We start from the raw sequence: 13485 nt of genomic DNA on the forward strand, positions 1-13485 counted from the left end.
GGGTGCCGGGGTTACTACTCCGGGCCATTCAATCTCTGTACGCCCGGAGTGAGAGCTGTGTTCGTATACTCGGCATTAAGTCGGACTCTTTCAGTGTTAGCGTTGGACTCCGCCAGGGTTGTGCCCTGTCTCCACTCCTGTTTGTGATATTCATGGACAGGGTGTCAAGGCGTAGCCGGGGTCAGGAGGGCATTATGTGTGGAGGCCAGAGGGTGGTGTCTTTGCTATTTGCAGATGATGTTGTTCTTTTGGCTGGATCACATGGATGCCTCCAGCGCACACTGGAGCGGAGTGTGAAGCGGTTGGTATGCGGATCAGCACCTCCAAGTCTGAGTCCATGGTCTTAGCCCGGAAAAGGATGGTATGCCCACTCCAGGTAGGGGGAAAGGACTTGCCCCAGGTGGAGGAGTTTAAGTATCTCGGGGTCTTGTTCACGAGTGATGGGAAGAGGGATCGTGAGATCGACCGCAGGCTGGGACAAGCGGCAGCAGTAATGCGGTCGCTGTACCGGACTGTAGTGTAGTGTTTACCGATCGGTCTACATCCCGACCCTCACCTATGGTCATGAGCTGTGGGTAATGACCGAAAGAATGAGATCGCGAATACAAGCGGCAGAAATGAGCTTTCTTCGCAGGGTGGCGGGCTACACTCTATTTGATAGGGTGAGGAGCTCGGCCATCCGGGAGGAGCTCGGAGTAGAGCCGCTACTCCTCCGCATTGAGAGGAGCCAGCTGAGGTGGTTCGGGCATCTGATCCGGATGCCCCCGGGACGCCTCCCGGTGGGGGTGTACCAGGCACGGCCTACCGGAATAAGACCCCGGGGTCGTCCTAGGACCCGCTGGAGGGATTATATCTCCAAGTTGGCCTGGGAGCGGCTTGGGGTCCCCGGGAATGAGCTGGAGGAAGTTGCGGGGGACAGGGTCACCTGGGATTCTCTGCTCTCCCAACTGCTACCGCGACCCTATCTGGACTAAGCGGTTAACGATGATGATGATGATGATGATGATGAATAATCCAAAAGTCATAATTCATTTGTACATGACTGTTTTGCAACCTCTCTTTATCCTTAGAAATTAAACAGACTGTTTTTGTTACTGTGTGTTTAAGACCCATATATGTAAATTATCTCTATTGTCCGTTTGGCTGTCCTGTATTGTACCTCATTCAAAAGCATTCTGGGCTGAAATTTACTGTTTTTGTGATGTCAAGTAAATCATCACATTTACATATACTCACCTATACAAGCAAGCAAGCAAAGTTTATTTATATAGCGCTTTTTACAACAGCAGTTGTCACAAAGCAGCTTTACAAAGAAATCAGCATTACAGAAAGAAATCCGGGTCCAAGCCCCCATGAGCAAGCCAGTGGCAAGGAAAAAGTCCCTAAGAGAAACAGGAAGAAACCTAGAGAGGAACCAAGACTCAGAAGGGGAACCCATCCTCCTGTGGTCGACACCGGATAGTAAACATACAGTCTGCAACAGTTTAGTGCTGGCCATTCACACTGGAAAGCGCTGAACTGTTGCAGGCTGAATAGGAGAGTATAAGTAAATGTGATGATTTACTTGATGATTTACGTCACAAAAACAGTAACTTTAAAATCGGCTATTTCTGCAGTTTAGTTTCCATATATGGACTGGAAGATGACCCCTATTGAACTGTTTTGAAATTCTGAGAATGTTAACATACTACATAAATCTCTTTTGTTCTAAAAAAGCAACCACGATATGGGCCCTTTAAATGTTATTATATGATTATATTTGAACAGTGTGGCAAAACAATAGTACTAACATTTGATTTCTAAAGGTTTTATTTGCTTTTGTTAAATATATTGCTGAGGTTAAATATAAATTAATATATAGATATTGCAGAGAAAGTGCTTCCAGTATTCTTGTAGAAGGGTTAAGTTACCAAGGTTGTAAAATACATTTTTAGCTTTTGTTTTTCCAGATAGATTATACTGGCCATTTTCTCCTGCTGTTTAGAGACCTCTTCTAACTTTGTGTGGCATTTGCTTTCAGGATGATGAAGTGGTGCTCCAGTGTGTTGCTACCATTCAGAAGGAGAACCGTAAGTTTTGCCTCTCTGCAGAGGGACTTGGAAATCGACTTTGCTACCTAGAGCCCACTTCAGAAGCTAAGGTATGACTGCGGATCCAAAAGTTTTGACTTTTTGACCACTAGCAAATATAACATTTGCTAACTCTGTTATATACAAATATGTTATATATAAAATGGTCATAAAAGTGTAATAAATTTGGACTCGTAACAGGTTTAGTTAAAGTCCAAAGGGAAGTTGATACCTTTGGTAGTTTCCTCCAGAAATACATCACATTAATGGGAAGAAATCTATGTAATGGAGAACCATGGCAACAGCAGAAGGCCTGAACCCTCTGAACTTTGTTTTCCATGCATGTAGGAATGACAGAGAAGAAGATATGAGGGCATTTGCATTGTTGCGTATGAATACAGTGTGGTATAAAACAGATGCATGTAAAAAGATGTTTTTACTATCTGTTCAGATATCTGCCTCTACGCAGAATATTTTAAACCTGGCCTACATGTTTAGACAGTCAGAACTGCAAAAAAAAAGGCTCAAAACCTTAAAAAGAGAGCTTGAGACCTGGCAGATTAAAGGCTGTAGTGAGTATGCTGATCTAGTTGTTTTTATTTGGTGTGCACATTATTAGTTAGATGGATTTTCTGTGTGTCACCATACCTTTATGCTATCTTTTTCATTGGTTTTCATCTCGATATATATCAGTAAATTAAGCCTCCGGGAGAAGACTGATTCACTTACTGCGTGTGTGACAGGGATCTCATCGAGACTTGCAGTAAATCTACTTGGTTTCTGTCAGTGAAGAAGACGATAAAAATGCCAATTAAGACTTTTTCATGTTAGAGTGCTCCAGGCCATTTAATCTTTCTCTTTTCAGTGACGTTACGGTAAAAACAGGTACACGTCACAATATATTATGCGCTATTAATTTTATATTACGTATTATATTATTTTATATATACACTCAAATTTACAGAAAACTCAAATTTACAGAAAAATGCAATATTTAAGCTATAGATCATGTGTTACTGTAACTTTAAAAGGTCATTTGAGCAGGGTTTTCAATTTTTTGTGTAGCTCAAAAATGACTCTACCAGCTTTGACAGTTTCCTAACGCTGTTTCATAATTCAAGCATCTAGTGACATTACCTAGCATTGGCCATTAGAAAGGAATGGGCAGAGTAAAGAATATGCCTCTGGCTCTGCTAAGACAAATTCCTTACTCTTGCAAATCCTCCTTTACTGCTGTTTCTCTCAGGTTACTCACCAAACCAAAATTTTGCTTGAGCAATCTCATTTAGCCTTATTAGCACCCCTTCCTACTCATATTTCAAACCAAGACATTGAGAGGTCAGAGGTCAGCAGGTCCATTTCATAGTCAAGGTCACACTACTCCTGGAATTAGCCCAGGCCCAAATGACTGGGACTGGATGATTTACTGATCTTAACAGTGAATGACTTAATCTCTCTGGATATTTTTTTAAAAAAGAATTTATAGGTTAGACCCCTAACAACTTGTGAATAGAATTGTTATGCAAGACAATGAAATTAGAGGACTCTGTAGATGATTACAGAAATGTAATGTTTCTAATTACTTTGGGCAAAGAAAAAGTGGCTTATAGACACCTTGCCAAACATTACATGCTAAACCTCAGCACTTTCTCTTTTGAACAAACCAATCAAAGAGAATGAAAAAATATAGGATTTGACTGATGAAAGTGATAAGTCAATAAAAGAATGATGAAATAAGTTTATATTTTTAATATTACATTAGAATCATACGTTTGATATCATCTCTATAAGTATTGAGAAGTCACGCCCTGTTAAAACTAATTTAAATGTAATTTCATGCTATAACTTAAATATTATGAGATTGTATCTCATGACAATAGACTAAAGACCATCTCTCTCTCTCTCTCTCTCTCTCTCTCTCTCTCTCTCTCTGCAGTATGTTCCTCCTGACCTGTGCATCTGTAACTTTGTGCTGGAGCAGTCGCTCTCAGTGCGGGCCCTGCAGGAGATGCTGGCTAACACAGGGCCAAACGGGGAAGGAGTAAGTAGCCATATGTCACCTGTGTCACTTCTACTGTCCAGTAGTCACCTCATATTAGACATCCAGATTACTTCATTATCTATAGTACCGTGCAAAAGTCAGAGACAATCTTTTATTTATTTAATTTCCATTTGAAACAAACATTAAGTACAGGTTACTCATTTTTCATTGTCAGAAAAGGCAGAAACGTTGTGAACTGAAATTTACAGAAATGGCTCAACAGTTCAATATATAAGATCTGTTTTACACAAAACACTCAATAACTAAACATAATATTACATTTTCAGTATTTAGTGTATCCACTCTTTGCTTTTATTACAGCTTTTGTGTTTTTCTCAGGACTTGCTTTTCAAAGAAATCTGCAGGGATATTTTTCCACACCTCCAAAGTTCAATCTTAGATCTGTCATGATCCAAGTAATCTTAAAAACATTCAGTGATGCTGAGGTCTGGACTCCGGTGGTCAATCAATTGTTCTGAGAACACCAGCAGCTTCTTTGTTTGATTTGCCAGTTTTCTTCTTTTTGTCTGTTTCCTTTTCTCAGTAACGGGTTCTTGACAGCTACTCGTTTTTTTCAGAATCATAGCATTGAGTTGTCTTTTGATGGTGGAAGGTTGGATAGCAACACCTGTGGAGTTTTTAAAATCTAAGGCTTCCTATAAATATCTCCTGAAAATGATATGTGTACTTAGTACATTTTGACTGCTAATGATATAAATGAAGAGTGGTCTCTGACTTTTGCACAGTACTGTATAATAGTTAAAACCATGTGTGAGTGCCCAACTAATGAGGTGTAATTTTTGTAACGTCTAGTTTTCTGATTCTGTTTATTGCAGAATCACTTAAAATCACTTGATATCATGTTTGTCTGTGCTAACATTCTCAGAATTTGTCTGAATTAGAACTTACGATCTGTTATTTCAAGATTGTTTCATGTTCACTCAACAGCATTTATTACCGTTAGATAATTCATATAGAATTAGTATCTGTTTCTTAAAACCATGTAACAGCTTGTTGGCAGGTTCATGACAGGTGGGGATTTTTTTGTGATTAGAACAGCTTTAAGTGATGCAGTCTGGCAGCACTCTGCTCATGTGATTTACATCCTTTAGTTGCATTGAAAAGATTGCAACGATATCCTTTCAGCTGTAGTGCTACTCGCTTGTTTATGGCTTTGGGTAAGTAATTACTCTTCATGACATAGTCATTGTGTAGCGCTGACCGCCAACAGGCCTCCACCAACACTCTTCATTTCTACTAATGCTCATGCTGACATTCATTAGGTGAGGAGGATTTTAGAAGTTCTATTTAAATCTCATTATGGACTAATAAGGCTCATAAAACATAATTCTAAGCTAGGCTGTAAGACTTTATAAGTTATTAAGTGTATAGTTGTTTAGTTTATATGGTACCATACACCTCAACCTGGTCATCAACACAAACTTACTAACAACGCAAGCCAGGTACGTACTATCATAAATAACAAACTGCTGGTTATGATGGTATAGTGCCTCACCCTACTTTTGCCCATTAGTTCCTTTTTATCCAAATCAAATCCCATAGCCTGCCAGAATGGCTTGATGTGCAGTTTTGCTGACTTTATTGGTGCTTTTGCATCAACATTCATGAAATCATTTTCCCTGTATTTTTATCAAATACTTGGATTGTTTCACCAGTTACCAACATCTGGTCCATTTTTTCCAAGATTCTACCAATATAAATATATGGCAGAAATATTTTTAGGTATTTCACTCAGCATTTGTGGTCTAGAGAAAGAGCCAGTAGACCTGATGACTGGTTATCTAGAGAATCAAGCTACTGCCAATAGTAAATTAGAGTAATCTGTTACTGAGGCTATCAGTGAAACTCAAACAAAATAATTTTTTTACCTATTACCATATGTTAATATTGGTATAATAATTGGTGACACAATGGACCTCATGTTTGTGACTGTTAAAGTAGTCTTTTGACTACCAGATCACTTACAATCTTAGCATTGATTATCAAATTGGTACATGTATTTTACTTTTGTTAACTGTACATCTGTATTTTCTGTTCAACATGGCTAGAATCCTGATCATGAACGATGGGTATGTTATATTTACAGTTCATTCCCCACTTGGAGAATATGCATGAGTGCGAAAAGCGTATTAAAACCAAATCAAACTAACTTTCTTGTGGTTTAGTGATCTCTTACCTTAAAGGTAAAACTCAAATTAATTTTTAATCTGTAGGAATTAAACCTGCAAAGGCTTATTTAAACACTAACATGACTAATCTGTGAAATGTAACTAATCTCTTCAGCTCTCACATCACCAGAACTTCACACTCTCTTTTCATGCTAGCAAAAAACAAGCAAATTTCAGAGCACTTTCTTACTGTTTGGGGCAGTTACTAAAGTGTAATTGATGTGTAATCAGGTGTAATTGAGCATCCAAAAATTACATTTTTAGTGTCTGTAGTAAAAGCCCAACAATGATATGCTGTTTATACAGAACCCCAAGGGATCCTTATGTATGAACACAATTTAGTAAGGATGGGAACAAGACAGTTAAGTCATGATGATGATGTTGTGGCCAAGACTTCATAAGGTGTGGGAACGTGATTATTAAGTTGTAAACATGATTTTATAACATGTGGGAACGAGATACTTAGGTCATGTTGTTTAAGTTGTGGCCAAGATTTGTAAGGGGGGGGTGACAAGATAATTCATTTGTGGCCATGGTAACTTACTAAGGCATGGGAATAAAATGTTTAAGTCATTCCCATATCTTACGAAGTCATGGCCATGCATCTTACTAAGATGTGGCCACACAATATTTTTATTAAAAAGGAATGTCATCAGCAACACTCTGTACGTTTCCCCTTCATCAAAACATCATGGCAATCTAAGGCTTCAGTGCTCTAAATGTTTATGAAGATATTCTGAAATGAGAGTGTTGAGTTTATTTTCCATTCCACTTTGCTTCAGATCTGTGTAATTACTTGCTATCTAATATTACTATTTATAACACCAAGAAATAGATAATCACATCACTAAACATTAAAAATGACTGGGAAAACAGTAATAACAAATAACAATAATAAGGGGCACACTATTGTAGCACATTTCTCAGATATGAAGACTTGTCCACTTTTTGAGTTGCCATGTTTTGTTGTCAGGCTGTAAGATACATGTTTTAAAATACGTATTTGATGTATTTGACTTTATATGTCGTTTGAGGTCATGTATTCTCACAACTGAAATTTCAAGGGTACCAAGGAAGAGGAAATGTTCTGGAATGTTGATTCCAGGGTGAACATGTCCTGAGACACAAATGTGCATATTTTGTCTTTTTTTCTGTTGCTTCTTTCTTTCATGTACACTTTTTGATTGTATTTTTAGTCTATTGCCAGAAACTGTAGCTGTTTGAATTCCTCACAGAACCTTTTGGTTATATAATACCATTTTCAACTTACATTTGCAAACATAGCTCTCATAAAGAAGTAGGCAGTCAATTAGTGTTTTTTTCAGCAATATAGCTTGTGAATGAAGTGGATATCTGAAATAAATCAAGTTAAAATGATCACCAAGCCTTCAATATTGTGATGTTGGCTTGACAAGCAGTCAAAGGTCAGTTAGCCACAGATCTGACTTCTGCCCTGCAATATTAAGCATGGCTTCACAATAACAGCTGAGAGGAAGGGCTATTTATTTACATGGTGTCTTTTCCTCCATTTGTTATTTGGTCCACCGTGTTATATAGTCTAGGACGAGAAACTCTCATTTATAACTCATGACTAATAGCGTCCTCTGTGCAACAGTTTATGTTGTTGGGTCATTTTATGATGTTATTTTCATATTGCCAGTTTTGCCTAATACAATGCATATATTGTAAATTTAACCTTTTACAAAGAGAAACTTTTGTTTCCTTAATGCTTTCAGAGGTTTATAAGACGGGTAAGTATGTCTCTGTTTTTGACTTTGCATTTTGACAAAAGTTGTGGTATTTTTCATACATTTTCCCTGTTTTTATGAAGTTCTTTTCAAGTTGTTTTGCTTTTTCAAGGGGCACTTTTTTTCCCTCCACATTTCCTCATCTAAGGTACAACAACGAAATTTTTTCTCGTTCAAACAAATGAACGGGAAATCTTCCTCTAACATACACAACCGAGTAGCCCAGCATGTGCTCGGTTGTTTTCAAGAAAAACAACTCCTCTGAAAAGACCCTTTGCTGTGAAACATAGTAACTTTTTGCTCCCAATCTCAAGATTCACACTGCTGCTCGCTAACTTTCTCTCTCCCTGTCCTTCTCTCCATTTCTGCAGGCAGGGCAGGGGGGCGGACATCGGACACTGCTGTACGGTCACGCCATCCTACTGAGGCATTCCTTTAGTGGAATGGTGAGAATGCGCCACACTGATTAAAGCCACTGAGGAGGTGGATTAGCTGGGCTCTTGCTGCTTACAGCTACTGCAGATTCAAAGTCATTATCAATGAGTGCTGTAATATAAATTATAGAGACAGACATGGCTAAATAGATGTTACTGGGTGATATTAATGAATGGACCAACTTTGTTCTGAGATATTTGGGCCCCTTAATTGCTATTTTCTGATGTTCTTGCACAACTTTTTTTCTGAACTATTTTCCTCACAGTATCTGGCCTGTCTAAAGACTTCAAGGTCTCTGACAGACAAGCTGTCGTTTGATGTCGGCTTACAAGAGGATTCAACAGGTATGCCAGACTGAAATAGACAGCTAAATGACTAAAAGACTGTTCAATAGCTAAACCCCTTTTAGCCTGCTTTGAAATCAAGGTCCAGCAGTTTACTAGTCGCTGTGCTTTGTGACATTTGAACCAAAAAACAGAAGCAACTTCATTCATCAACTCAGTGGGCTGCTTCCAGACCCTTGACATCCACACTGAAACATAGAGGCCTTACTATTTTTATGTATTGTGGCCACCCAGAATAACGGAATATGATAATCAGATATGATTATTTGAGAAAGCCGCGATTGCAGGAGTCCCGTATGTGATATTTTGATACGTCAGCGGAAATGTCTTTCACAGTGCCAATGGCAAAGATTTGATTTATTCACAATTTGACTGATTTATTTGCAGTTCTGGAGAATAATCAAAGTAACTGTATCTTTATTTTTTTGTTTTCTGAATTTCTTATTTACTTTTCATAGGGGAAGCTTGTTGGTGGACCATCCACCCAGCCTCGAAACAGAGATCTGAAGGTGAAAAGGTTCGAATTGGTGATGATCTCATCTTGGTCAGTGTGTCTTCAGAGAGGTACCTGGTGAGTATTATTTTCCACACATAGACTACGAAAAGGCTTTGCAAACCTCTCTGCCAGACAACTGTTTTAGAATGTAGATTTTTTTAAAGAATATTTTCCCTAAACCAAATGTCTGAAATGATAGAGAGAAATAAATAATAAAAATAATAAAACTTCAAAGTCACTCAATATTTAAGGATTTTAGTTGTTTCAGTGTGGTTTCCGTGCTTTTTATCAATCCCTCTCAAAAGCTGAAGGCCCTGACTTTCAGAAGGTCTCACTTCAATTCATCAATTGGTCAACCTCTTGTTGACAGTACTTTCAAACATTTTTCAAAAAGCTTTTGAAAAATTCAAAAATCACTGTCCATTTATTCAATCTCCAGTCAAACTAGCCATTAAGTACAAGTTATCTATTTTTTGGGAGAGATTTCTGAAGAGATTAGACCTAAGATAATCCACTTGTACCTCCACTTCTAACAGACATGGTAGACCACTAAAACTGTTGCCATCAGATAAACAGTACTTGAAGCTTCCATCTCTCAGAGGAAAAAACCAGCCTCCACTCTTGCTCCAGATTTGAAAAAAATCCACGTGTTACTATCCATTTTGTGTAGCTGTCAAGATGCTGTTACTGAGCAGAGGAAATAGACAGCAAAAGAACATTTGCTCTTGAACACGGAAACTGGATTTTTAAGATGTGGATTAAGGTTTAATGGACTAATGAATGCCCTGTGATGGACTGGCGACTTGTCCAGGGTGTTTCCTGCCTTCCGCCCAAGGCCAGCTGGGCGCCCCTCGTGACCCAGAAGGATAAGCGGTGTAGATGATGTGTGTGTGTGTGTGTGTGTGGGTATGTGCGTGTGTGTGTGTGTGCACATGTAGACTAATGAATTTAAATTTGTGACTGGTATTCCTTGGATCATGAGAAGCAGGATTTTTTTCTTGATGCTGAAAATAAATAATTTGTATATAATAGCTGTTTTGACTGGAACATAAATAAACAAAGGGTGGTCTCTGACTTTTGCACATTTGCACTGTATGATTTTAAATATATTGTAACTGCATGTTAATTGGTTAAGCAAAGAAATAATAAACATGACATTTACACTAAAACATGGTTTTCTGGTTGATAAAGGAACTTTTAGTCCTGCTGAAACTCTCAGGGAATTAAGCTCACAATTACAGCTGACCAAACTTAAGGGATTGTTCTCTTGTTGTCTGTTTTGTGTTTCTTCTTTATTGGTGAAAGTAATTAGGCCTGTCTTTTTTGCAGCACCTGTCTATGTCCAATGGAAATATACAAGTGGATGCTTCTTTCATGCAAACACTGTGGAACGTACAGCCTACCTGCTCTGGCAGCAACGTGGCAGTAGGTCAGTTCACTTCAAACAGCATACACACAACAACAGCGCACCCCAAACCAATGTTTCCCTAGACAATTAGTTCAGGCCATTCCTACCCCTACATTGACACATATATATGACCTGTTTTCAGAGTTTTCACTAAATTAAGGCAAGCAGACTGTGAGCAGACTTTCCATGATCAGAAACATATGGCTTTATTTTATAAATATAAGGTTTTTTTCTATGCTTTATTGAAAGTATAAGCTCCTGTAGACAATTTCACTTTGTGTATCCTTAGGATATTTACGGGGTGGACATGTGATCCGTTTGTTCCATGGCCATGATGAGAGTATGACAATACCGGGATCTGACCAGTCTGAGGAACAGCAGAGGTGGGCTGCACCATCTCAGATTTTTTAGGACCTCTAAATAACAGCTTGTAATGGCTATTTATTACAATGTTTTGCAATTCTGTATTTATTAATATTTCTAAACTGCAAGAATTGTATTGTATGACAAACTGTAATAACTATCTAGTAATAGCTGTGAGAGCTTGTAATAACTATTACAATTACCGTTAACATTTAATGTTACACATTCCATATTAATCATGAGTATGGATGGCACGATATTAAACTTTCTCTTAACACTTGTTTGTACGCAAATGTTTGTGCGCCCCTGGGGAAATTACATTTGTTTGATTTTCTAAGTGAAAAGAAGTTAACACATCCTCTATAGAGAGCACCCTCCTGCACATTTTAAAGCATAATTCCTGTTTATTTTCTGTATTTTACATATTGGGAAAAACACATAAAATGTGGCCTGTGCAAAAGTTATGGCACATTTTATATTGTATTTTTCATTGTGTTAAACTTATGCTAAAAAAATAGAAATTGTGCTGTTTGTCCTGTATGTAAACATGACTTATGCTGGTGCGTGGTTTATGAGGAGAATGTAGTGGAATATTGACTTCCAACATGATCTTTTTAAAAAGGTGGAATTTAACACCGATAATAAAATTAATACAATTTGAAATGAATAAATTTGAAACACATAGAAGTATGTTATCATTAGGTTTATCTTATCCCTAATCATTCCTAAGTACCTTTCGCTAAGCTTTGCTAGCTTGTGTAGGATTTGCACTGTCTGAGTGAGAAGAGTCTCTAAGTGTTGTCTGCTGCTACAGGCTGGTGAACTATGAGGCTGGAAAAGGAGGGTCCAAGGCCAGGTCTCTGTGGAGGTTGGAGCCACTTCGGATCAGGTGAATGAACACACTATCGGACACACAGACAGAAAACCACTCATACAGTGCTGCCTGGGTTTGGACTCGGATGGCTAAATTTTAGATGACATTGCTCTCTTTGAGCTGTCACATTCAATTATGAATGAGAACTCCCAAAGAGTAGTTCGAAGTTAGTTCAGTTTGCAAAGTTCTTTTCTGCAGTTCTGCAACTCATAGCTGGGTCATAAGTAGGGCTGTTACAATGCTAAAGTGTTTACTTCACTTCCAAAAGTATCCCAACGACTGATACGAAAATAATGCTAAAAAAAAAACTAAAATAAATAGAAACTCTTGCTTTTGTTTGAACACCAGTGTTTTTGAATTGAACACTAAAATATTAAAGTTTTTACAGCTTAATTAACATCTTGTTCCCCCTTTACCTGTATCACGTGTATGCTAGTATGCATATGCTAATTTTAGACACACTAATGAATGTGTCCTTCCAAGTCAAATTAACATGCATAATTTGGTTTGCCCATAGGCAGAATACAACATTAATGCGGTGTTAACCTATGCAAACAAAAAGTTGGAATATTGAATTCTTTAGTATGTCATTGTATTGAAAGACAGAAGGAAGTATTCAGCTGTCGTTACATTCTGCAATACTAGTTGTAAATACTGTGTTAAAGGATAAGAATCCTTCAAGACAGCTTTTTCTGCAGTTCTGTGCAAAACTCAGAGATAAGCACTCATTTATTTAATTTCCCATCAAAATGGCCATTAAGTTATTAATTTTTAGGATACATTTATGAGAACACTAACTATAAGATAATTCACTTGCTGAAGGATGGGGGAAATTCAAAAGACAATTTCCCAAAAGAGTTTCACAAACTGGGGTTTATTTTTTTTTAATTTTTAAAAAATATTGAGACAATAGGACTCCTAACAACCCTGCAAGACTTGACTACCCACTACTTAAATGTTTTGAGATTACTTTTTGGGATGTTACTGCACTATTTTTGTTATGTATGATATGTCTGTTGGACCCCAGGAAGAATAGCGGCTATCGCAAAAGCAGCTAATGGGGATCCTAAAAATAAACAAATAAACAAATACAACTTTGTCATCAAGTAGAAAATGCAACCAACTTCTAAGACCGAACTTTGTATGTAAGGAAAAATATCCCTGCAAATTTATTTGAAAAACTGAAAGCAAGTCTCCTGAAAAGAATCGAAGCTGTAATAAAGGCAAAGGCTGAACACTCTGAATAGTAAAGCATGAAATTATATTTGGTTGTTGAGACTTCTTTTCAATTTACTGTTAAATATATTTTCTGCTTTTTTCCTAACACTGAAAAATGAATGACTTGTACTTAATGGCTGTTTTGACTGGAAATTGTATGAATGAAGGGGTGGTCTCTGACTTTTGCACAGTACTGTATGTATAAAGCCAAATCATTAATTATGGTCATTCGTTTCTTTACCCAAATGCCTCATGCATAGATCACCCCATGGTGTGCAAGAGACAGTGAACAATATGTTG

General features: G+C 37.8%; 1 protein-coding gene across 1 annotated transcript in view; it reads left to right on the forward strand.

The window, feature by feature from the left end:
• The window catches only part of ryr3 (ryanodine receptor 3), a 117491-nt gene that overhangs the window by 23468 nt on the left and 80538 nt on the right, over nucleotides 1–13485 (forward strand). Inside the window, exons 2-10 of the mRNA XM_036581904.1 lie at nucleotides 2021–2140; nucleotides 4006–4110; nucleotides 6180–6200; nucleotides 8419–8493; nucleotides 8748–8826; nucleotides 9285–9397; nucleotides 10652–10751; nucleotides 11020–11113; nucleotides 11908–11982. Coding sequence (XP_036437797.1) covers nucleotides 2021–2140; nucleotides 4006–4110; nucleotides 6180–6200; nucleotides 8419–8493; nucleotides 8748–8826; nucleotides 9285–9397; nucleotides 10652–10751; nucleotides 11020–11113; nucleotides 11908–11982 — 782 coding nt within the window. The remainder of the gene's footprint in view (nucleotides 1–2020; nucleotides 2141–4005; nucleotides 4111–6179; nucleotides 6201–8418; nucleotides 8494–8747; nucleotides 8827–9284; nucleotides 9398–10651; nucleotides 10752–11019; nucleotides 11114–11907; nucleotides 11983–13485) is intronic.

This window comes from Colossoma macropomum, unplaced genomic scaffold, assembly GCF_904425465.1.
Source record: "Colossoma macropomum unplaced genomic scaffold, Colossoma_macropomum, whole genome shotgun sequence".
In the NCBI taxonomy this organism is placed as follows: Eukaryota; Metazoa; Chordata; class Actinopteri; order Characiformes; family Serrasalmidae; genus Colossoma; species Colossoma macropomum.